Raw genomic sequence first — 25,543 nt, 5'->3', positions numbered from 1 at the left:
CCCCCCCCCCCTGTATGTAGTGTATGGACATTAAATCTGACTTGGGGTACAGTATGGAGTGATATGGACTTATAATCTGACTGGGTACAGTATTAGTGAATATGGACATATATCTGACTGAGTACAGTATGTAGTGATATGGACTATAATCTGACTGAGTACAGTTATGGAGTGATATGGACATAATCTGACTGGCTCAGTATGGAGTGATAGGACTATAATCGACTGGAGTAAAGTATGGAGTGATATTGACTATAATCTGACTGAGGCTACAGTATGTAGTGATATGGACTATAATCTGACTGAGGTACAGTAGGTAGTGTATGGACTATAATCTGACTGAGGTACCAGATGGAGTGGTAGGACTATAATCTGACTGAGGTACAGTATAGTAGTGATAAAAGGACTATAATCTGACTGGGTACGGATTTGGAGTGAAATTGGACGTATAAATCTGGACTGAAGTACAGTATGGAGTGATATGGACTATAATCTGACTGAGGTACGTAGTGGAGTGATATGGACTATAATCTGACGTGAGGTACAGTATGTAGTGAAATGGCCTATAATCTTGACTGGGGTACAGTAGGGAGTGAATTGACTAATAACTGACTGAGGTACATATGAGTGGTATGGACTATAATCTGACTGATACAGTATGAGTGAATGGACTATAATCTGACCTGAGGTACAGTATTGATGATATGGACTATATTGACTGAGGTAACAGTATGAGTGATATGGGACTATAATCTGATAGAACAGTATAGAGTGATATGACTATAATCTGACTGAGGTACAGTATGGAGTGATTATGCCTATAATCTGACTGAGGTACAGTATGGAGTGGTATGGACTATATCTGATTGAGGTACAGTATGTAGTGATATGCGACTATATCTGACTGAGGTACAGTATGGAGTGATATGGACTATAATCTGACTGGGGTACAGTAGTATGTATGGACTATAATCTGACTGAGTACAGTATTAGTGATATGGACTATAATCTACTGAGGTACAGTATGGAGTGATATGGACTATAATCTGACTGAGTTACACGTATGTAGTGATCATGGATATAATTCTGACTGAGGTACATATGGAGTGATATGGACTATAATCTGACTGGAGGTACAGTATGTAGTGATATGCGACTATAATCTGACTGATACAGTAGGGATTGATATGACTATTTAATCTGACGGGGTACAGTATGAGTGATATGGACTATAATCTGGACTGAGACAGTATGGATGATAGGGACTATAATCTGACTTGAGGTACAGTATGGATGATATGGACTATAATCGACTGGGTACAAGTATGGAGTGATAGTGGAATAATCTGACTGAGGTACCCAGTATGTAGTGATATGGACTATAATCTGCGAGGTACAAGTATGGAGTGATATGACTATAATCTGACTGAGGTACAGTTATGGAGTTATATGTACTAAATCTGACTGAGGTACGAGAGTGATATGGACGATAATCTGACTGAGGTACAGTATGTAGTGATATGTACTATAATCTGACTGAGTACAGTATGTAGTGATATGACTATAATCTGACTGAGGTACAGTATTGGAGTGATATGGACTATAATACTGACTTGAGGTACAGTATGTAGTGATATGGACTCATAATCTGACTAGGTACAGTATGTAGTGATATGGACCTTAATCTGACTGAGGTACGTATGGAGTGATATGGACTATAATCTGACTTGAGTAAGTATGTAGTATATGACTATAAATCTGACTGAGGTACAGTATGTGTGAAGGACTATAATCTGACTGAGGTACAGTATGGAGTGGTATGGACTATAATCTGACTGAGGTACAGTATGGAGTGATATGGACTATAATCTGACTGAGGTACAGTATGGAGTGATATGGGACTCATAATCTGACTGATTGTACAGTATGTAGTGATATGGACTATAATTCTACTGGTACAGTATGTAATTGATATGGACATATAATCTGACTGAGTACAGTATGAGTGATATGGACTATAATTTGGACTGAAAGTACAGTATTAGTCATTATGGACTATAATCTGACTGAGGTACAGTATGTAGATGATATTGTACTAATAATCTGACTAGGTTACAGTATGTAGTGATTATGGACTATAATCTGACTGAGTTAACATATGAGTGATATGGACTATAATTCTGACTGAGGTGACAGGTATGTAGTATATGAGACTATAAATCTGACTGAGTACAGTATGTATGATATGGACTATAATGCTGATGAGTACAGTATGGAGTGGTATGGATATATCTGAACATGGGTACAGTATGTAGTATATGGACTATAATTCTGACTTGAGTACAGTATGAGTGGTATGGATATAGTCTGACTGAGGTACAGTATGGAGTGGTATGGACATAATCTGACTGAGTACAGTATGCAGTGATATGGACTTATCTGACTGAGGTACAGTATGGAGTGGATATGGACTATTAATCTGACTGGGGTACAGTATGGGTGGTATGGACTATGGATTGCAATTTAAGGGCATCGGTGGGATTAAATCTCTAAAGAATAAGGCTGCGATAACATCAGGCCCAGTCTGCACTGTACAAAGGATAGCAGTTAAAGGATACACATGTGTCAAACTCCAACACTGCAGAAACAAGATCAAAACAGCTACCTGTAAACCTTCATTTCGGATCAAACACACACGTCACACACACCACACACACAACCACACACACACACACACACACACCACACACACACACACACACACAACACACACACACACACACACACACACACACACACACACAACCACATCACACACACTCACACACACCGCACACACACACACGTCACACGTCACACACACACACACACCTCACACGTTCACACACACACACACGTCACACACACACGTCACACACACCACACACACACCTCACACACACAACACCGTCACACACACGTCACACACACGTCACACACACCACACGTCACACAACACACACCACATAATGCATTGATATTCAGGAATACGATATAGGATTACTTGATGCTGGCCAAGAAAAACAGGGCCACAGGAAGTAGAGAATGGCTAAATTACTGCCTTCATATTTAAACCCAGACAGTATGCCTAACACCACAGGAAGGTAGAGAATGGCTAAATTTACCCTTCATATTTAAACCCAGGACGTATGGCCTAACACCCTGGACTTGACGTATATCTGAGATAGACTATAGCTTTGGCCCTGATTTGTCTTTTGTATTTCAGTTGCATTTTCTTTTTAATATGACCATTAGAGACATGATCATTTTAGAAAAATATACAAGATCAGGAGATCAACAAAAAATTTAAAAAACTGCATTACAAAAAAATATACTAAATGTTCAGTCCACGTGACAACAATATAGTATGGATGGACGGACTTTGTTGAACATATAGCCGATTCCTCCGTCCAAAATGAAGCCACCCACTAAACAAGGTTTTGTTTTTGTTGTTTGACATGTTTCAGAACACGCGTGTTTTTAGGACGTCAGAATGATGAATTAAAAGGTGCACGTCCTGTAAGAGTCGAGTGTTTTCTCCCCAGAGAGAAGAAACGGTCGATCCCAGCCACCAACAACAGCATATGGCAGGTTGGTAGTCCGTTGTCTTCATCCTGAATGTGGGACACATCCAGCTGTCCACGAGGGCAGGACGTACGGAGAGTATCTAGTTTCCACCAGGGGCAGGACATACGGGAGAAGTATCATGCTTGTCCACGAGGGCGGACAGTACGGGAGAGGTATCTAGTTCCACCAGGGGGCGGACCATACTGCTGTAGCAGAATAAATGTTATCTGTCTGTCCATGTCGAGAGGAACCTTCTTGCGCTGTCCTGATGTGGGATCTGGCTCCTCTGTCTAGGAAGATGAGAGAGAGAGAGAGAGAGAGAGAGAGAGAGAGAGAGAGAGAGAGAGAAGAGAGAGAGAGAGAGAGAGAGATTATTAGAATGATGGCAGATAGATGGCAGACACTGTATATTTCCCACAGATATTGTTTTGGTCGTCTGCTGAATACTTATCCATGACAAGACCGACGAGTTGTGCATTCCGACATTTTACTGTTGTAATACCTACATGTTTCACGCAGACCACCATCGTCCCTGTTGCCCAAGAACACAAAGGAACCTGCCTAAGTGACTGACCGCCCCCGTACACTCACCTCTGTAGCCATGAAGTGCTTTGAAAGCTGGCATGGCTTCACATCAATACCGTCATTCCCGAAACCCTTAGACCCACTTCAATTCGCACACCATCCCAAAGAAATCAAAGATGATCCACACTGCCCTTTCCCCACCTGGACAAAAAGGAACACATGTGAGAATGCTACTGTTCATTGACTACACCTCAGCGTTCAACACCATAGTGCCCACAAAGCTCATCACTAAGCTAAGGACCCTGGGACTAAACACCTCCTTCTGCTACTGGATCCTGGACTTCATGACGGGCCACCCCCAGGTGGTAAGGGTAGGCAACACCACATCTGCCAAGCTGATCCTCAACACGGGGGCCCCTCAGGGCTGTGTGCTTAGTCCCCTCCTGTACTCCCTGTTCAACCACGACTGCGTGGCCAAGCACGACTCCAACACCATCATTAAGCTTMCTGACGACACAATGGGGGTAGGCCTGATCACGGACAACAGTGAGACAGCCTTTAGGGAGGAGGTCAGAGACCTGGCAATGTGGTGCCAGGACAAAAACCTCTCCCTCAATGTGAGCAAGACAAAAGAGATGATTGTGGACTACAGGAAAAGGAGGGCTGAACACACCCCAATTCACATAGGCGGGATTGTAGTAGAGCAGGTCAAGAGTTTCAAGTTCCTTGGTGTCCACATCATCAACAAACMATCATGACACACCAAGAAAGAAGTGATGAGGGCACGAAAATTACTTTTCCACCTCAGGAGATAGAAAAGATTTGGCAAGGATCGCCAGATCCTCAAAAAAGTTCTACAGCTGCACTATCGAGAGCATCCTGACCGGTTGCATCGGCTCTGCATCCGACCGTAAGGCGCTACAGAAGGTAGTGCGTACAGCCTGGTACATCATTGGACCGAAGCTTCCTGCCATCCAGGACCTATGTACTAGGCAATGTTAGAGGAAGGCCCAAAACATTTTCAAAGACTCCAGTCACCCAAGTCATAGACTGTTCCCTCTGCTTCCGCACGGCAAGCGGTACCGGAGCYCCAAGTCTAAGTCCAAAAGGCCCCTTAACAGTTTCTACCCCCCAAGCCATAAGACTCCTGAACAATTAATCAAATGGTCCCCCAGGCTATTTACATTGACACCCTACCCCCCTTCATTTTTACACTGCTGCTACACGCTGMTTATTATTTATACATAGTCACTTTACTCCTACCTACATGTACAAATTACCTCAGCTAACCTGTACCCCCCGCACATTGACTCGGTACCGGTACCCCCTGTATATAGCCTCGTTTTTGTTATTTTATTGTGTTACTTTTTATTTTTTACTTTAGTTTATTTAGTAAATATTTTCCTTACTGTATTTCTTGAACTGCATTGTTGGTTAACTTCTTATGGCTGCAGGGGCAGCATTGAGTAGCTTGGATGAAAGGTGCCCAGAGGTGCCCATAGTAAACTGCCTGCTCCTCAGTCCCAGTTGCTAATATATGCATATTATTATTAGTATTGGATAGAAAACACTCTGAAGTTTTTAAATCTGTTTTGAATGATGTCGGTGAGTATAACAGAACTCATATGGCAAGCAAAAACCTGAGAAAAAAAATCCAAACAGGAAGTGGGAATTCTGAGGTTGGTCGATTTTCAACCCAGCCCTATTGAATACACAGTGGGATATGGATGAGTTGCACTTCCTACAGCTTCCACTAGATGTCAACAGTCTGTAGAACTTGTCTGGTGCCTCTACTGTGAAGTGGGGCGAAGGAGACAGGAATTAGTCAGTCTGCCATGAGGTGACCATGCTCTGACCATGCGCGTTCACATGAGGGAGCTCTGTTCCATCGCACATCTGAAGTCAATGTAATTCTCCGGTTGAACATTATTGAGGATTTATGTTAAAAAACTTCTAAAGATTGATTCAATACATCGTTTGACATGTTTCTACTGACTGTTACGGAACTTTTTGACATTTCGTCTGCTTTTAGTGAACGCGCTTCCTGACTTTGGATTTGTTTACCAAACACGCTAACAAAAATAGCTATTTGGACATAAATGATGGACATTACCGAACAAAACAAACATTTGTTGTGGAAGTGGGAGTCCTGGCAGTGCATTCCGACGAAGATCAGCAAAGGTAAGTGAAAATAATATAGCTTTTTATGAGTTTTGTTGACTGCACAATTTGGCGGGTAACTGTATGGCTTCCTTTTGTGAGACGCAGTTCAGATATTGAATATGTGCTTTTGCCGTAAAGCTTTTTGAAATCTGACACAGCGGTTGCATTAAGAACAAGTGTATCTTTAATTCTATGTAAAACATGTATCTTTCATCAAAGTTTATGAGAGTATTTATGTTATTTGACGTGGCTTTCTGCAATTTCTCCGGATATTTTGGAGGCATTTCTGAACATGGCGCCAATGTAAACTGAGGTTTTTGGATATAAATATAAACTTTACCGAACAAAACATACATGTATTGTGTAACATGAAGTCCTATGAGATGTCGTCTGATGAAGATCATCAAAGGTTAGTGATTCATTTTATCTCTATTTCTGCTTTTTGTGACTCCTGTCTTTGGCTGGAAAATTGGCTTTGTTTTTTGTGATTTTGCGGTGACCTAACATAATCGTTTGTGGTGCTTTCGCTGTAAAGCCTATTTGAAATCGGACACTTTGGTGGGATTAACAACAATATTACCTTTAAAATGGTATAAAACACATGTACGTTTGAGATTATGAGATTTCTGTTGTTTGAATTTGGCGCCCTTCACTTTCACTGGCTGTTGTCATATCGATCCCGTTAACGGGATTGCAGCCATAAGAAGTTTTAAMGGCTTGTAAGTAGYCATTTCATGGTAAGGTTGCTTGTTGCATGTGACAAATGCAATTTGATATGAAGAATGATGAGGTCACTGTTCTTGGGGACCTTCAATGCTGCAGAAATGTTCAGACATCTTTTGGTACACTTCCCCAGATCTGTGCCTCGACACAATCCTGTCTCGGAGCTCTACGGACAATTCCTTAGACCTCATGGCTTGGTTTTTGCTCTGACATGCACTGTCAACTGAGGGACCTTACATAGACAGGTGTGTGCCTTTCCAAATCATGTCCAATCAATTGAATTTACCACAGGTTGACTCCAATCAAGTTGTAGAAACATCTCAAGGAAGATCAATGGAAACAGGATGCACCTGAGCTCAAGTCTTAAAGCAAAGGGTCTGAATACTTATGTAAATAAGGTATGTTTTTTATTTTCAATACATTWTCAAACATTTCTAAAAACCTGTTTTCGCTTTGTCATTATGGGGTATTGTGTGTAGATAGGCTTATTTTAAAACTGAATGATTTTTATGTAACAAAATGTGGAAAAAGTCAAGGGGTCTGAATACTTGGGGCGACAGGTAGCCTAGTGGTTAGAGCGTTGGGCCAGTACCTGAAAGGTTGCTGGATCGAATCCCCAAGTTGACAAGGTAAAAATCTGTCGTTCTGCCCCTGAACAAGGCAACTAACCCACTGTTCCCCGGTAGGCTGTCATTGTAAATAAAAATTTGTTCTTAACTGACTTGCCTAGTTAAATTTTTCTTTTAAACTTTCCGAATGCACTGTAGGCTATGTGTGCCATTTTTAAATGTATGTAGTTCTGTCCTTGAGCTGTTGTTGTCTTTTAATGTTCTGTATTATGTTTTGTGTGGACCCCCAGAACCCTAATAAATACCAAATGTACTGATAAGTGGATGCACTTTACATTTACATTCTTTACATTCTGGCAACTTTGAGAAAAACAACTTACGTGTGTGAACAACAGGCACAACTATCAGCCTTRTCATTGGCTTGAATGTTTCCACCTGATCTCACCTGCCTTCCATGTTGAGGGCATGTATTTATATTTTATTGTGGTCAGTGTAATATTTTGTCAATACATCAGATAATCTTTGCCCACACTAAAGTGGAAGTGTTGTTTCTATCTTCACCACTAAGTGGCACAACAAACCAAATTACCAATCTGACTCTGCTGTATTGTAACACATGTGTATTTGCAACTTTTCACCACCAAGGGTCAGTGTGGTATAATTTAAASAAAAGAGTACCAAAAGACCATTTCAGATACAGATTCCCCACATTTATTTTCTTGWTCTGTTAATGCCTGTGCAAGGTTAAGAGTTACAAAATCTACTTACTATATAATGATTATATATATATATCCTGTGTCTATCATACCATGTTATTCATACATACAGGTAGTTTTCAACTTTATGCATATTATTTTCCATTTGAAATGTATCTATAACACTTTTAACATGTGTTTTGCTGATTAATGATCCCTCATATAATACATACAGGAACACGTACCACCAAGCAAGCAAGTCCATCTATATACTGTACAAGTCCAAAGTAGGCCTACAAGAAAACAGTGGTAAGTGTGCAATCTACTTCACCAGGTAAGAGATCCGGTCCACATGTAACAGCACAACTAACCTTGTTACATACACTGATGCTCRTTTGTCTTCATACACATAACTGTATCAATATACTGCACATACAGTATGCAGGATCAACTAGTTCAGGCTCACAGAGAATGACCAAATCAAATCAGTGCATTATTCTCTTTAGTAGACTGGGTCGGGTCATGACAAGGTGTTTGCTCTTTTCTTGAGGTACCACCGCTAATCTCAAACTGGAGAGAGCGAGACAGAGACAGTGAGAGAAAAAGAGAGGGAGACAGAGAAAAGGAGAGAAAGAGAGACAGAGAGAGAGATACAGAGAAAAAGAGAGGGAGAAAGAAAGATAGGAATACTTATTACAATCTGCAGAGTAATAAATGATAGTCTCAGACTCCCAGCTCACAAACACCAAGCTTCCATTTGAGAGGGTTTGTTATTCTGAAAAACAAACCACAGATATCTCTCTAAGGCTAGAACAGTAAACAAAGAGTTATCCAGTGCATCCCTTTGATCAGGTTTGTTCTGTGGCAGTTATGTGCCACGTGGGGAGAGTAGAAACATCATTTATAATGATTATCATAGTAGGGTTCATGTTTCTGCTGAGTGATTCATAATCTCCACAGACAAGCACACAGTCAATACTGGTGGATGTTCAGCTGTCAATAAATCAATTAATCAGCCCTCATCCTACATGTTGAATKCAACCTCCTACTAGTTAGTGGTCGATATTGTTCCCACAGAGACAAGGCCTCAAAGTGTTTCTTTTGTCACAGCCAGCGGAAATGAAGAAGACGCTGCCGGTTTGGAGAAAAGTTAGTCTCAGACTGTTTTTTTMMMTMTMTTTTTTACAGATATCCACACATTATACTATCAGTGTGGACGAACAAGGAGTTACAGAATATAGATATGCCTTCAGTAGCAGGATTTTCAGAAACACGAACCCCCCCTAAAACATTTAGCCAGTTATTTTCCAGGCTCCGCATTTTAGCTTTCTAGGACAGCCATGCGTGGATGCACAGTGTCCTATATAGGGCTATGATACAGCCTGCTCAGTCAGTTCATACGACAGMTCCTGGGCTCTGTCTGGGACTGCTGCATCCTGCTCAGCCAGGCTACATGTTACCCTGTTTGTCTGAGGACGAGGAGGAAGRGGAGGGGGACGGGGATGGTGCCTTGGGGAACACCCTGTCTGTGGGGGTGATAGAGGCTGGACTACCCATGCCTGAGGAGCTGGAACTACTGGACCTGTGCTGCCCCTGTCCATGGCCATGTCCCGGGTGGATGGGGGCAGGCCGGAGGGGTCTGATCGGCGGTGGCCTCAGGGGGGCGATGGGCCTCCGTGCAGTCGGTTTGAAGGTGCTCATGGTCTCGGAGGACGAGGAACAGCTGCTACGGCGTAGGGCAGCGTCAGGGTCTCGGATGGCCATGGTGTTAGTGTGCAGGGGGCTGCCGGGGGGCTCAGAGGGTGGTCCGGACCCGGAGGAGGAGGGTTGCTGCTGCTTCAGGGGCTCCAAGGTGTCCAGGACCACATCGGGAGCGTGCTTGGCCACGTTCTGACGCTCCAGCTCACGTAGCTCATGCAGGGCGGTGTTCATGGTCTTTTCTATGTCCTGTAACACACACAGTTTCACTAAATACTGATATTAATCCTGTGTCTTATTTCCTGTAACATCTTGGCTGTCCATCGTAGTCAATGATGACGATACTCTCCTACACAGAGTATTAGACACCATTAAAAAAAAAYGACAAAAAAAGAATGGCCCATTCAGACATCTGCTCTGACGTTTTGTTAATTCTCAAACGAAACACTGACGTACCAACTCTTCAGAATAAAAACTAAACGCTTTTCTTGTTGAAAGCAGGGATAAATGGACAAATTAACACCTCACAAACGGTTCCAATATTCTCTCTCTAATGAAGCACACAAAGGGAGCCATATTTAAATGTGGAGATAGCAGCAGCTAACAGACTGAACAGTAATTAGGAAATGAGAAACACGGGTCAAAGAATGAGCCTCTCTCTCAGATATCCTTCCCGCTGCTGCCTTTGACTTTGTTCTTCTGTGTCCTGCCTAGGATCCATAGAATGTACTGGACACATTCTGAGAATACATCTCTCGCCCTCTCTCAATCTCTCTCTCTCCCTGTCTGTCTGTCTCTCTCCCTAAGAGTCTGTATGCCTCTCTCTGTCTCTGAACCACAGACAGGAGAATATCCTCATTAGCTTTCCACTGAACAACTCTAAACCTGGCTGCCTTGGCATGAAATAGGTCAAATGAAAAGAACAGCCGCTATGTATTATGAATAATAAAGGGCCGTTTGGTCTTGCCTGACTTCACCCACTGAATCAGTTGCTTTTAGCGAGCCACTGTTATATTTGTTAAACTGTCAAGTCTTTATTGCAGTGATTAGAGTCTCACTTCTGCATACCCTGATAAAGGCCCTTTAGCCAAAACTTTGGTTAAATAAATCCACAAGCAAGGAGCAACATTCTTTCTTCAATAGGTTAGTTTATCATCCGTTAGTCASCACCTCACCTTTTGGCTTTTGTGAGTTCTTTATTGCTTTACTTCATAGACTCTCACCTCTGCCAGGGCCTCGGCCTCCAGTGATTTGTGGTCACCAAGGCTACCATGGCGGGTGGAGCCGGTGGATGGTCTGAGGACGGAGCCATCGGGGAAGCACTTCCTGTCTGGGTGGTTGATACTTCCTGCGCTGCCAAACGTGCTGAGATGGTGTTTCTCTGGACTGTCCATGCGGCCCCTGCTGACYGACATCTTGTGAGGGCTGCAGGGGCGAGGTATGACCCTAGAGGGCATGTCCATACCTCTGGTGGGGCTGTGGGTGTCGGCTGTGCTCCTGCGGTGAGGGATAGCAGCACCATCTGAACGAACCCTCATCCTGTTGAGCGACAACACACAGAGCAGACAGACTGTCAGGACAGCATCATTGCAACGACAGGACTGGACAGGGTGTAGGCATGGTGCAGATATAAAATATAGTTCAGTCAATAAAACTACACTAAATTAACCATTATTATATAGACTCCTCATGGAAGGAAAACATTTAATCCTGCATGTGTCAAGAAAACCTGTATTAATCTGCATTTCTTCAGATTCTGTGAACGGTGAGCATGAATCAACCAAGTCAATTTTTATGTGTAGCTACCTTCCCAAAGCAGCTCCATAGCGGTGTTCAGGGGTATGCTGTGTGTGTTCGCAGGGGGAGCTGCGGTCATGGTCTTGGTTCCTAGATGAGGTCCTGTCTCTGTCCTCCTGGTGGGGTCCACTACTGGCTTCACTCTCAACCTTCCCACTCAGACTGTCTGAGAATGCATCATCCCTGAGGTAAAGGAGAGACAGAGAGGAGAACACAGGGTTTATTCAAATGATCAGGACTTTGCTGGACACCATTACACCAAAGACTATCCTCAACTAACATCTCAACAAACACAATAAAAGGTCCTTCAGAATCTAACTCATAATGAAATGTCAATGTCATCTGCTGCCAGATGACTTCAAGGCATCATTAACAAGCACAACACCCATTCCCTGGTTACCCTGGGCCCCCTTGTGACGTGAATCGATAGGCCTGAGGATCAGCTGGAGATGAGTGTGTATGCATCTCAAATGGCACCCTATTCTTTTTATAGTGCACTACTTTTGACCAGGGCTCTGAACAGAAGTAGTGCACTAAAAAGGCAATAGGTTGCCATTTGGAACACATCCTGTTTCTTCTCCCTAATTAGGGTTTAATTATGCCGTCTCACAGTGATGGATGGTGATTGGCTGTCGGGCAGAGTTCTGGAAGGATAAATGACCAGTTACAGAGTGACCTTAACGTTCTATCTTTGTCATGAGTAGGTGTTGCCTCCGGAGAATGAGGAGAGGCTCTTATACTTATTATAAAAACAAAAAAACTGTTGTAAGTGAGAAGTAGGCATTGGTATGAAGCCGAAAAAAAAAAGATAATTCACATGAGCACKACAATGCCTTCTCCACCCATGCTCTACCAAYGTTTTCCAGCAGACATTTTTGACATGCTACAGTAGCTATGTTGGTCTATTCTACTTCAAACAATGTGTATGCAGGTTGCTTAGGATTCAAACCTTCTCAAACAGCCTAATTCATACTCTACGAGGAGGTGCTCCCACAATAATGTGATTTGTACCGCATGCAAGTTAACGTGTTGGATTCTTCACACACCACACACTAATCCCATTCCACTAGCTTTTAAAACTTTTTTAATTATTTGAAAACAAGCTTTTCTTTTATACTTAAAAGACCATCATGCCAGATTGAACGAGCTGTTAAGTCTTGTAGTAATGTAGTGCCTGCCTGTATTTCCTTAAAACCTTTTTATTTAGCAATACATGTCATTGAGAAGAAAAATGTATTTCATTAAATCTTTTGGGGGGMCAYTAGGTGCCCAACATAACACCAGGTGGTGGTGTGTTGGACACAGTCACTCATACCTAGAGGTCTATAGAGCCTGTCCGACTGATTTCTGTAACCGTTATCTTACCTGTGTAATATTGACATAAGTTCAGAAAATCTTGTTTTGCAAACATGGTGGTTTTCTCAATTGCTGTGCTGATCAATGGGCAGTTTATTACCTCTGTCAAATTCTCAGTCTCTCAAAGCACTTCATTATGACAGAGGTGAGTTCTACGAGGCGATAGTCATTTAGTTCAGTTACCTTCGCTTTTTTGGGTACAGGAACAATGGTGGCCCTCTTGAACCATGTGTGGACAGCAGACTGGGATAGGGCGAGATTGAATATGTRCGTAAACACACCAGCCAGCTATCAGCGCATGCTCTGAGGATGCGACTAGGGATGCCGTCTGGGCCGGAAGCCTTGCGAGGGTTAACACGTTTAAATATCTTACTCACATCGGCCACGGAGAAGGAGAGCCAACAGTCCATGGAAAAACGTCGGTGTCTGTGACGTGGCTGGTTTTCCTTTTGTAGTCCGTGATTGTCTGTAGACCCTGCCACATACGTCTCGTGTCTGAGCCGTTGAATTGCGACTCTACTTTGTCTCTATACTGACGTTTTGCCTGTTTGGTTGCCTTGCAGAGGGAATGACTACTCTGTTTGTATTCMGCCATATTCCCAGTCACCTTGCCATGTTTAAATGCGGTGGTTCACGCTTTCAGTTTTGCGCCAATGCTGCCATCTATCCAAGGTTTCTGGTTAGGGTAGGTTTTGATAGTCACAGTGGGCACAACATCTCCTATACACTTCCTGATAAAATCAGTTACCGTTTTGGTATATTCGTCAACATTATTCTCGGAAGCTACCCGGAKCATATCCCAGTCTGCATGATCAAAACAATCTTGAAGCGTGGATTCCGATTAGTCAGACCAGCGTTGAATAGTCCTTAGCACGGGTACTTCCCGTTTTGAGTTTTTGCTTATAGGAAGGGAGGAGCAAAATGGAGTCGTGGTCAGATTTGCCAAAAGGAGGGCAGGGGAGGGCCTTGTATGCATCCCGGAAGTTGGAGTAACAGTGCTCTAGTGTTTTAGCAGTGTGAGTACTACAGTCGATATGCTGATAGAATTTTAGAAAAGGCAGCCTTTTCTTCAAATTTGCTTTGTTAAAATCAATAAATGCAGCCTCAGGATATATGGTTTCCAGTTTGCATAAAGTCCAGTGAAGTTCTTTGAGGGGCAGTCGTGGTATCGGCTTGAGGGGGGATATACAAGGCTGTGACTATAATCGAAGAGAATTCTCTTGAGAGATAATACGGTTGGCATTTGATCGTGAGGTATTCTAGGTCGGGTGAACAAAAGGACTTGAGTTCCTGTATGTTATCACAATTACACCATGAGTCATTCATCATGAAACATACACCCCCCGCCCTTCTTCTTCCCGGAGAGATGTTTATTCCTGTTGGCGCGATGAACTGAGAATCCAGATGGCTGGACCGACTCAGACAGTATATCCCGACTCCGACAGTAACAGACTAATGCCCTTTGGGCACAGTTCATCTGATACCTGTTATTGACCAAATACAGCTGGTGAATGAGACAGTGCACATGGACTCACATAACCTGGAGGACCACAGTGTCCTGGTGCAGAGTCTGTCTCTAGTCGACTCAGAATACAATATATGTTTTTATCCTAAACAAAACCGTGTAGCATTTGAGTAGTTGGTAGCATTCGAGCACTTACATAGAAATGTGACATATGAAGTGCTCATTCTGTACTTACATGTCCTGCACCACGATGTACTGATGTGGGATGAGTCCATCCACTCCGTTGTGTCGTCCCTCCCACCAGTCATCAGAGGCTCTCAGGTACAACAACAGGGATGCCCCCTTCTTAAAGGAAAGCTCTCTGGGAGTACGCCCCACGTAGTCGAACTTAGCAATGGCCTCGATTTGCTCCAGTTCGTCATCACTGGTGGGAGGTCCTGTACCATTGTCCACTTCATCAATGGCACCTGGCTCACTATGGGGACTGTCACTGAATGGTGTGGGAGAGGGATAGAGGGAAAAAATGCATACATTCATTGATTGATTAATAGATTTGGATAATGATAAAGAACGACACAGTGTAGTGCTTTGGGCTAAACTACATCAACAAGAGGGTCAAGTCGTTTGAAATGCAGAACTGGATCCAGTGACCTTACGTCCTTTTCTCCATTGGTTATTCTCCATCCAATCAGAACCAAGGCGCATAATGATATGACATCACTAACCAGTACTCCTCTCCTCCAGCCATGCACTTCTCATAGACTGGTCCGTCCAGCTCACGGTGACTCGGGAAGATGACCTCGTTGTGGATGATGATGGTCTTGATGACCTCATTAACGTGCGTCTGGCAGGCCACAGGATCATGGTCATCAGGAATGGGCATCAGAGTCGGGCCGAAGCAGGTAGCCAGGTTATAGGGATCCATCATGTTCTCATCACTGTATTGGGATAGACTGGAGAGAAACAATGGGGAATTAACAAACAAAACAATTATCCATAATACAGTATGGGTATATATATATWTTTTTTTCATAAACACATGTTTTTATAATGACTGAACACGGACTGAACTTTTTTTTAATACGTTTTATCTTCATTTTTCCTCATTTAATGAGGACTACCCTCCTCTTTCTCCCTGAATGAGCCACCTCTGAACACCATCTTTCCTATTGGATTTCTCCATAAACATATAGCATTATTATGGGGGTCAAATCACATGTTATTTGTCACATGCGCCGAATACAACAGGTTACACCTTACAGTGAAATGCTTACTTACAAGCCCTTAACCAACAATGTAGTTTCAAGAAAATACCCCCCAAAAAAGTAAGAGATAAAAATAACAAATAATTAAAGAGCAGCAGTAAAATAACAATAGCGGGGCTATATACAGGTGGTACAGGTACAGAGTCAATGTGCGGGGGCAACAGTGTCGAGGTAATACGTACATGTAGGTAGAGTTTTTAAAGTGACTATGCATAGATAATAGCATCAGTGTAGAGGGGGGGGGGGGGGGCAAATAGTCTGGTAGCCATTTGATTAGATGTCAGGAGTCTTATGGCTTGGGAGTAGAAGCTGTTTAGAAGCCTCTTGGACTAGACTTGGCGCTCCGGTACCACTTGCCGTGCGGTAAGAGGTCCTGGATGGCAGGAAGCTTGGCCCCTGTGATGTACTGGGCCATACGACTACCCTCCGTAGTGCCTCGCAGTTGGAGGCTGAGCTGTTGCCATACCAGGCAGTGATGCAACCTGTCCGGTTGACATGATGCTCCGATGGTGCAAAACCATTTGAGGATCTGAGGACCCATGCCAAATATTTTCAGTCTCCTGAGGGGCTCCTGTGTTGAGGATCAGCATGGCGGATGTGTTGTTACCTACCCTTACCACCTGGAGGCGGCCCCGTCACCATGCTCTCGATGGTGCAAAATCATTTGAGGATCTGAGGACCCATGCCAAATATTTTCAGTCTCCTGAGGGGCTCCTGTGTTGAGGATCAGCATGGCGGATGTGTTGTTACCTACCCTTACCACCTGGAGGCGGCCCCGTCACCTGCTCTCGATGGTGCAAAATCATTTGAGGATCTGAGGACCCATGCCAAATATTTTCAGTCTCCTGAGGGCTCCTGTGTTGAGGATCAGCATGGCGGATGTGTTGTTACCTACCCTTACCACCTGGAGGCGGCCCCGTCACCATGCTCTCGATGGTGCAAAATCATTTGAGGATCTGAGGACCCATGCCAAATATTTTCAGTCTCCTGAGGGGCTCCTGTGTTGAGGATCAGCATGGCGGATGTGTTGTTACCTACCCTTACCACCTGGGGCGGCCCCGTCAGGAAGTCCAGGATCCAGTTGCAGAGGGAGGTGTTTAGTCCCAGGGTCCTTAGCTTAGTGATGAGCTTTGAGGGCACTATGGTGTATAACGCTGAGCTGTAGTCAATGAAAGCATTCTCACATAGGTGCTCCTTTTGTCCAGGTGTGAAAGGGCAGTGTGGAGTGCAATAGAGATGCATCATCTGTGGATCTGTTGGGGCGGTATGCAAATTGGAGTGGGTCTGGAGTGGGATATGGTGTTGATCTGAGCCATGACCAGCCTTTCAAAGCACTTCATGGCTACAGACGTGAGTGCTACAGGTCGGTAGTCATTTAGGCAGGTTATCTTAGTGTTCTTGGGCACAGGGACTATGGTGGTCTGCTTGAAACATGTTGGTATTACAGACTCGGACAGGGAGAGGTTGAAAATGTCAGTGAAGACACTTGCCAGTTGGTCAGCGCATGCTCGGAGTACACGTCCTGGTAATCCGTCTGGCCCTGCAGCCTTGTGAATGTTGACCTGTTTAAAGGTCTTACTGACATCGACTGCGGAGAACGTGATCACACAGTCGTCCGGAACAGCTGATGCTCTCATGCATGTTTCAGTGTTACTTGTCTCGAAGCGAGCATAGAAGTAATTTAGCCCGACTGGTAGGCTTGTGTCACATCAGGCGAGTAAAACCTCGAGACTTCCTTAGATATCGTGCACCAGTTGTTGTTTACAAATATACATAGGCCGCCGCCCCGTGTCTTACCAGAGGCTGCTGTTCTATCCTGCCGATACAGTGTATAACCTGCCAGCTGTATGTTATTAATGTTGTCATTCAGCCACGACTCGTGWAACATAAGATAGTACAGTTTTTAATGTCCCGTTGGTAGGATATACATGCTTTCAGTTCGTCCCATTCATTTTTCAGCGATTGAACGTTGGCTAACAGTACGGATGGCAAAGGCAGATTAGCCACTCGTCGCCTGATCCTCACAAGGCACCCCGAACTCTTTCTGCAAAATCTCTGTCTCTTTCTCCAGGATGAGGGCCTGTTCGGGTGTTTGGAGTATATCCTTCTCGTCTGACTCATTAAAGAAAAATGATGCATCCAATTCGAGAAGAGTAATCGCTGTTCTGATGTCCAGAAGCTCTTTTCGGTCATAAGAGACGGTAGCAGCAACATTATGTAGAAAATAAATTACAAACAATGTGAAAAAACGAACAAAATAGTACAGTTGGTTAAGAGCCAATAAAACGGCAGCCATCCTCTCTGGCTCCATCACCGTTGTAACTTACTGGTTGATATATAGACTTGGTAACTGATATATGGACTTACTGGTTGAGGAATGCAAACAGGTATCTCATGACGATGATGACGGGGCGAGAAAGAGTTACAACGATCTGCTGAAGGTGATGAGCTCTCTCTGCACCAGAGTCTAGTTCTGAGAGAGACAGGGAGAGGGGCATATCTACTTTACTATAGTAAACATATTTACTATATCAATATCCAAACAATTATTAATAATACATTTTTATCTAAATCCCGCATCCGTCCCAGTGGAGTACACTTGTCCAGTCCTTACTGATGGTTGCTATGAGGTCATTGTACATTAGCAGTACAGTAGTAATACTTACTGATGGTAGACATGAGGTCGAGGAAGCGTTCTTTGGGGAACAGTGGGGTCTCCAACCCCCTGAAGTACAGCTTCAGAACGCCTGCCACCGCCATGATGTCATGGTCACTCTGATCGTCCACCAATGGGTCCTCACCTAGAGGCATCACACAAGCTGTCAACCATCCAGTCACACTACTGTAAGCTTGCTGGATATTCAACTGTGAATGTTTTATCTATATAACCCAAGTCATGCTTGTGTGAAAAGTTAATCTGCTTAGTAAACTGAATGTTCTGTTAAAGAAATGCATTAAGCTTGTAAAAACACTGTCAGCCGTCATGTAATACAATATAACACCTCATTAACTCGTCTTTAGGAAAATGTCTCAGCTCTCTCTATAGATAGATATCAGATAGTCCATGACAAACATTAGCTAGCCAACAAAAAGAACAAAGATATATTTGTCAGTACAGTATTTTCGCCCAACTAGCATTTCTGTTAAGAATGTGGAAGCTACTGCTGCTATACATCTAACCTAGATGTTCATGTCCGTTACAGTGTCATACATGACATATGTGCTGTCTATGTATCCATCTGCACTTTACAGTCCTAGAGGGAGGGGCTGTGGCATTCCGAGGCAGACTAAACGCAATAAAAAACGATCAAGCAGGATATGGGGCCTCGCTCGGACCGACCTCTCTCAAATGAATTTTTGATATCGTTGACTTCGACCTGTGAGCCGGGAATCCTGAATATGCCCTGCTGCTGAAGGCCTGTTGGAGCAGAGAAACCCAAGTCAGCACTTAGATGGAAACAAATCTGGCAACACAGACGCATACAGAGACACATAGACAGAGACACATAGACAGAGACACAAAGACACACAAACACACAACTAAATGGAAACATTTATATTCATTAAAAAAGTGTAATATGTCCATAGCCCAAACAACCATTAGTAACATAATCTCAGTCTGTCCACTACATGCTAGTTTCCATATTCAAAATTCCAAGATGAGAAACTACATCACAGAGATCCAAAATGGAGGTTTTACTGTAGTATATTCAACTTTATGGACTACATACTGTATCTATCAATTCATTACTGTGTTCCTCTTACCATATAGATTGATGTAGCGAACACAGCTCTCAACCACCACTGGTATGGCCTGCCCTGAGTCCTAACAGAGAGGCATAGAGGGGTGTAGAGAGAGCTAAGGTGACTTACCACAGGTTATGAGCGAGAACACAGCACATTAATAAATTCATTATCTGACTGTGCACAGAGAATGACTAATGTACAATGAGCGTACAAAACATTAAGAACACCTTCCTTGTATTGAGTTGGAACCCCCCCCCCCTTTTGCCCTCAGAACAGCCTCAATTCGTCAGGACAGGGGTAGGGGTGCATTGTGTCAAGTTGGCTGGATACGGGAAACTGAGCGTGAAAAACCCAGCAGCGTTGCAGTTCTTGACACAAACCTGTGCGCCTGGCATGTACTACCATACCCCACTTGCACTTACATTTTTTGTCTTGCCCATTCACCATCAATGGCACGCATACACAATCCATGTATCAATTGTCTCAAGGCTTAAAAATCCTTCTTTAACCTTTCTCTTCTGCTTCATCTAGACTGATTGAAGTGYATTTAACAAGTGACACCTTTACCTGGATTCACCTGGTCAATCTGTAATGGAAAGAGCAGGTGTTCTTAATGTTTTGTACACTCCGTGTGTAATCATGCCAAATATACTGTATGGTCTGCAGAGGGAATAGGAGATTGTGGTGTTCTTCCCATACCCCCTGTTTCCTCACAAGGTTACCACTATATATATATATATATTCATTAAGTGCCCAGTGAAAGTTTACACACCCCTTGCAGTCTTCAGATTTTGCTGCCTTAAATTTCAATCTAAAAAGGAATTAAATTAGATGTTCTTTTCTACAGCTCTACACAACCTACTCCACATTTTCTAAGTGAAAGAAAATTCTAGAACATTTTCCTAATTAATAAAACCTCTCCTTTTTAGATTTAATTTTAAGGCAGAAAAATGTGAAGACTGTACAAGTTGTGTGTGTAGACTTTCACGAGTGACTGTACATCATTCATTGGTTATCAGATGACAAAGAACAGAGTTACCAGGCAGGCAGAGAGATGTTGGTTAGTTCGTTTACACATTAAACCCAAACCCATTCACCCCTAGCCTGATTCTTAGATCTGTTGATGCTGTCTTGCCAACTCATATTGGCAGCACAAACAGATCTGGGACCAGGCTACTCATGTACGTCAGAATACCCAGAATACCTGGCTGCGGGCGCGGGCATTCCGTCTTCCCCTGGAGCAGGCAGAAAACAGTGGCAGCAGCAGGATGAACAGAACAGAGAGGAAGAGAGGCAAGAAGAACCACAACAAGGTTAGAGAAGCACAGGGGAAAAGTGCGTCCAGAGAGAGGAGGTCAGAGGTCAAGCCTGAGAGAAAAGCCCCAGTGCTGTGGAGATGGGGKGAGGTAGAGGACGGGGGAGACCCAAGCTTGGGGAGGCCATGTGGGATGAGGGTGGGTGGCTATGGTGGAGAATAGGGGGGGTTGTAGGACGCTGGGACTGTGGCTCAGTTTTTACAACAAGGTTGACTGGGGCAATTCGATTGATTATGACTGAGAATACATCTGAGGAGACGTTAGGGGGCAAGGCCATAGAACCATGACAGTCTGAKACTAACAGCCCCACGGGCCTCCACTGCTGTGGTGTACACACTCTTTCTGTCAGTGTGCTAGTGTTGGATCCTGGCTTACACAGAGGATATATGGCCCTGTGTGTTTATTTTCATAGCCTGACATGCTTAGTTCTGGGCCAAATGGCCCGTCGCCAAAATGTGTTTAACATCTAGAGGCCAGGGTTCAAGTGCTAAAACATGGGCAAGAATGTCAAAAGCAAACCTTATATGACCAGAGTCTGTCTACGTTCTGTACTTAAACAACCTCAAAACCCAAGATTTGTAGAATTGAGTACTCTTCTCCAGACCAGAGAGACAAACAATACCTTTCCCAACTGTCAAGCCAATGGACTGTCCAGTCCGAGAATTTCCTATAGGATTGAATAGAGGGGTCTCGGCATTTAGTCAATGTATTTAGACAGCTGTTGTGCCCAGCACAGGGCTATGAAGGAAGGGCAAGTCAGTGAGCTGAAGTGAGACAGAAAAGCAGTCAGACAGGACAGAGGTAGAGCGCCCAGAACTGTTAGTAAAGACAGCTTACACACAGAGAGACCACATGGGGGCCAAATAAGGGCAGTCAGTACCTTGATGAAGGCCTCCATATTGCCATTAAAGAGTTTATGATTAAAAATGGAGCGAGGTCTAGGCTTCCGCATTCTCCCAGGTTTAGGGGGAAGAGTGGGGGGCCTGATGGTGAAGGAGGTTAAGGYGGGGGGGGGGGGGGGGGGCAGATACACAGAAACTATGATAAAACAATAAGGACTGAAACATGTATTTTACACTGTATAGTCAGTGGGACAATGTTTTTCTAGATATATTCAGTGCCATATATAGATCCATCTATATGCACTGAGTGTACAAAACATTAGGAACATCTTCCTAATATCGAGATGGACCCCCCCCCCCCCCTTTGCCCTCAGAACAGCCTCAAATCGTCGGGGAAAGGACTCTACAAGGTTTCGAAAGCATTCCACAGGGATGCTGGCCCATGTTGAATCCAATGCTTCCCATAGTTTTGTAAAATTGGCTGGAGGACCATTCTTGATCCACATGGGAAACTGTTGAGCGTGAAAAACCCAGAAACGTTGCAGTTCTTCACACACTCAAACCGGTGCACCTGGCACCTACTACCATATCCTGTTCAAAGACACTTACATAATTTGTCTTGCCCATTCACCCTCTGAATGGTACATATACACAACCCATGTCTCAATTGTCTCTTTAACCTGTCTCCTCCCCTTCATCTACACTGATTGAAGTGGATTTAACAGRTGACATCAATAAGAGATCATAGCTTTCACCTGGTCAGTCAATGTAATGGAAAGAGCAGGTGTTCCTAATGTTTTGTACACTCAGTGTGTACGTACGTACYTACATACATACATACATACATACATACATACATACATAGCTCTGGATAGCTTTGCATGTCCTATTCTTTCTCCTCTTCTTGCAGTACAAACCATAACATTATTTTAACACACAAGTGCAGTCACTTGTGTGTATGCTTACACTATCACTACAACTGTTTCAGCTAAACCCTCAATAACCTGACTAATGACTCTGGGCCACTTATCAAACAAATCAGGTCATAAAAACATGAAGACAGTCAAAGCACATGATTAATGACACAGAGAATGACATTTAAATAGTGTAACAGGCATGGGAGCTGAGAGGCGATATCAAATCTTAATGTCTCTTAACTCTGGACTGRTGCGCTACTGTTCATTCTTCTCAACTCACTGATGTAAGACTAAGTCATGTCTGTGCTTAATATACAGCAGTGCTCTGTTTACCAGATGCCTGTACTATACTGTAGTGTTTAACAAGGCTCCGTATGACCACCGGTGACTGATGGGTGGCAGATGGTCTTACAGCCAGCTCATCTACCCATGACTGCTTCATTGTACACTCGAGTTTTCTCAGAAGTTGATTAATTAATCACCAGACAAACATCCCCTCTCCCTATTTGGAATCCCACCCCTGACTTATCAGAGAGCCTCGGGACCAAACTGCTCTTCATTTTAACATGACGTCATCTCTGCCACTTCCAGGAACACAGGAAGTGTTTGACACGCTTTTCTTCCTCCTCTTTTGAACCTCTTTTCTTACCTTGTTGTTCCATATTCAGCCCTTTCTCCTAAAAGAAAGAAATGGATAAAGGGAGAGGGAGAGCAGAAGAGAGGGAGCAAGAGAGAGAGAGAAAATGAGTGTGTGTCTGCACGCGCTTGCGTGCATGTGTCTCTGAGAGAAAGAAGAAACAACGCATTAATGGCAAGGTTGAGTGCATTTGGAGCCAGACCTGGTTGTCTACAGASCTGGCAGAWTGGGCAGAGGGATGAGAAAACGGGCACCTATTCAGARGGGCTCAACAGTGCGGGCGCCATGACCGCCTCTCTGACTCACATACAGCCAGTCAGGCAGCGGCCATTCAGTGGTCGCCCTAGAAACCATAGAGAGAGAGACGGAGGGGGCGGACCCTGCCAGCTCAGAGCAGAATGTCAATGGAAGCTAGCGTATCCAGGGGCAACGGGGAGGAGGGAAGTGTGAGGAAGGCAGTGTTTTTTTGGGGGGGGGGGGGGGGGGACAATATTGAAGTAACTGTGCAGTAGTAATATAACATGATGTCAGGGGTAAGCAACTAGATTCAGCCGGGGGCCGATTTTTGTCGTAGCAAATGGTCGGGCGGCTGGAAAATAACTATAGTCAATTGTACACTGCAAATTGATCACAACTAAGCCCAAAAATAAATAGTATTTGAAATGAACAAATTCATACCTTGATTACATTGGCATGATCACATCTCTTTTTTTTCTTTTTTTTATAGAAATACTTGGGAACAGATTTCCCTAAATTAAACAATTTTTTTGCTGAATTACTGGTGATTTTACACTTCTTGACCAAAAATAATGGGGGGGCAAAAAATAAATCACTTACAGTCCGTTTTTGGTCATCTAGTTATCCCAGGAAACAGGGGGGTTGCAACAAGAATACAACAGGGGGGTTGCAACAAGGTTAAGTAACAAGAATACAAGATGACATGATATCCCATAGCATGATAACACTGTGATCAGGGACTCGTATTGTTGATTTCAGGGCTCATGTGAAAAAAAGCAGCTTCCAGCAACAAGCACTCTGTCGGTCTTCTGTCTGTCTATTTGACCAACCACAACTAAATCCTGGAAATACTGGAGCCAGCGGTTTGGCTGCTTATGGGGTATCATTTGAGCTTCTTGTAAAATTGTATTTTAAAATGCATAGTACATGGGTGATTCCTCACGAAACTGGAATTGTTTTTGGTTTTTTTACAAAATTGTATTCATAGAAAGGTCCTTCTGAGAAAGGATTGTTGACATATATTTGATATGTGTATCTTAAAGCATAATTGAGAAATAATTCATTGAAGAAGTTCGAACATTTGTGACATTTTTACTTTACCCAAGCCTCCTATAAAGTGGAAATGACAGCGTTTTGGCGACATTAAATCTTATTAAGCGAGTACTTACATATGGTCATTTTCACGTTTTCATATATTCATAGAATGTTTGGGAATTAAATAGAGTAAGGCATTTGTGAAAGTTCTATAGCAATACACAGTGTGAAAGCGGCCATGCGTTTGGACAATTAATAGAGACACTGCAGTAAATAAAAGCATCTGTCTTGTCCAGGACCGGACTAAGACCGGTGCGCCATAGCCAATCAGAGCTACAGTAGGCATATATGCAAATAAGCGATTTGCCGCATGGGCCTGCCATCATTCATTTTGAACTGGACTGGTGTTTACAGGCAGTAGCAACAGTGGGACTTTAGKTCAAACAACCATGAAAAAGTAGGCTATCATATATGCACATCAAAAACAACAAGATCAACAACTAATGCTAGCTAGATCGAGATGAGCTAAAATCGAGGCAACAGTAGATAAACCCTGTCAAACRTTTTCAGCTTGTAGTTGGCCGTCAAAATTGCACTGATAAACGATGGGGAATAGCAGCCTGCTCGCCCTTCTGCAGCTTGCCTGCCAATGCATGCTTGTCCCAACACACGTTTTGACAACTGAATGGGAACTTTCCTCCCTGCCCGCCCATTTGATCGATGACAAAAACATTTGATTGAAAACTAAAGAGATATGCTAACTGCGGTTAACAGTTCAAGTTCAGCATAGCTAGCTAGCAAAGTGATTCACATTTCTTGCTAACTAACAAAATGACACCTGCATCCAGGGCCGGCATTATGTGCGAGCTCTAGGGGACCTGGCCCGCCCTACCGTACCTCCGTTCCCGTCCAAATAAAATATAGAAATATTGATAATGTATTTGACCAAG

At 43.5% G+C, this 25,543-nt stretch overlaps 1 protein-coding gene and 2 long non-coding RNA genes across 5 annotated transcripts in view; 1 reads left to right on the top strand and 2 right to left on the bottom strand.

The window, feature by feature from the left end:
* Positions 1-1,492: 1,492 nt before the first annotated feature.
* Positions 1,493-1,676, bottom strand: LOC139028389 (uncharacterized). The gene is made up of 2 exons (XR_011480599.1): positions 1,614-1,676; positions 1,493-1,536 (listed from the first exon to the last, which is right to left on the bottom strand). It is a non-coding gene; the product is annotated as an uncharacterized lncRNA (long non-coding RNA).
* A 23-nt stretch (positions 1,677-1,699) lies between these two features.
* LOC139028386 (uncharacterized) lies at positions 1,700-2,091 on the top strand. Its single transcript, XR_011480597.1, has 3 exons — positions 1,700-1,731; positions 1,803-1,890; positions 2,046-2,091. It is a non-coding gene; the product is annotated as an uncharacterized lncRNA (long non-coding RNA).
* A 6,183-nt stretch (positions 2,092-8,274) lies between these two features.
* LOC111963909 (SLIT-ROBO Rho GTPase-activating protein 3) overlaps positions 8,275-25,543 on the bottom strand; it is a 70,348-nt gene continuing 53,079 nt past the window's right edge. The window contains exons 11-21 of one of the 3 annotated variants that reach the window (XM_023987482.2): positions 23,334-23,361; positions 21,806-21,908; positions 19,628-19,688; positions 19,203-19,280; positions 18,529-18,663; positions 18,230-18,335; positions 15,323-15,550; positions 14,833-15,087; positions 11,786-11,959; positions 11,203-11,518; positions 8,275-10,228 (exon numbers count right to left, since the gene is read on the bottom strand). In XM_023987482.2, coding sequence (XP_023843250.1) covers positions 9,731-10,228; positions 11,203-11,518; positions 11,786-11,959; positions 14,833-15,087; positions 15,323-15,550; positions 18,230-18,335; positions 18,529-18,663; positions 19,203-19,280; positions 19,628-19,688; positions 21,806-21,908; positions 23,334-23,361 — 1,982 coding nt within the window. In that variant the 3' untranslated portion in view covers positions 8,275-9,730. Of the gene's footprint in view, positions 10,229-11,154; positions 11,519-11,785; positions 11,960-14,832; positions 15,088-15,322; positions 15,551-18,229; positions 18,336-18,528; positions 18,664-19,202; positions 19,281-19,627; positions 19,689-20,813; positions 20,845-21,805; positions 21,909-23,333; positions 23,362-25,543 lie in introns of all 3 variants that reach the window. The other 2 variants (XM_023987492.2, XM_023987500.1) reach the window with 2 other exon arrangements.

Source organism: Salvelinus sp. IW2-2015, linkage group LG1 (assembly GCF_002910315.2).
Source record: "Salvelinus sp. IW2-2015 linkage group LG1, ASM291031v2, whole genome shotgun sequence".
Lineage (NCBI taxonomy): Eukaryota > Metazoa > Chordata > Actinopteri > Salmoniformes > Salmonidae > Salvelinus > Salvelinus sp. IW2-2015.
The sequence above is the reverse complement of the archived record's forward strand: the minus strand, read 5'-3'. Positions and strand labels throughout refer to the sequence as shown.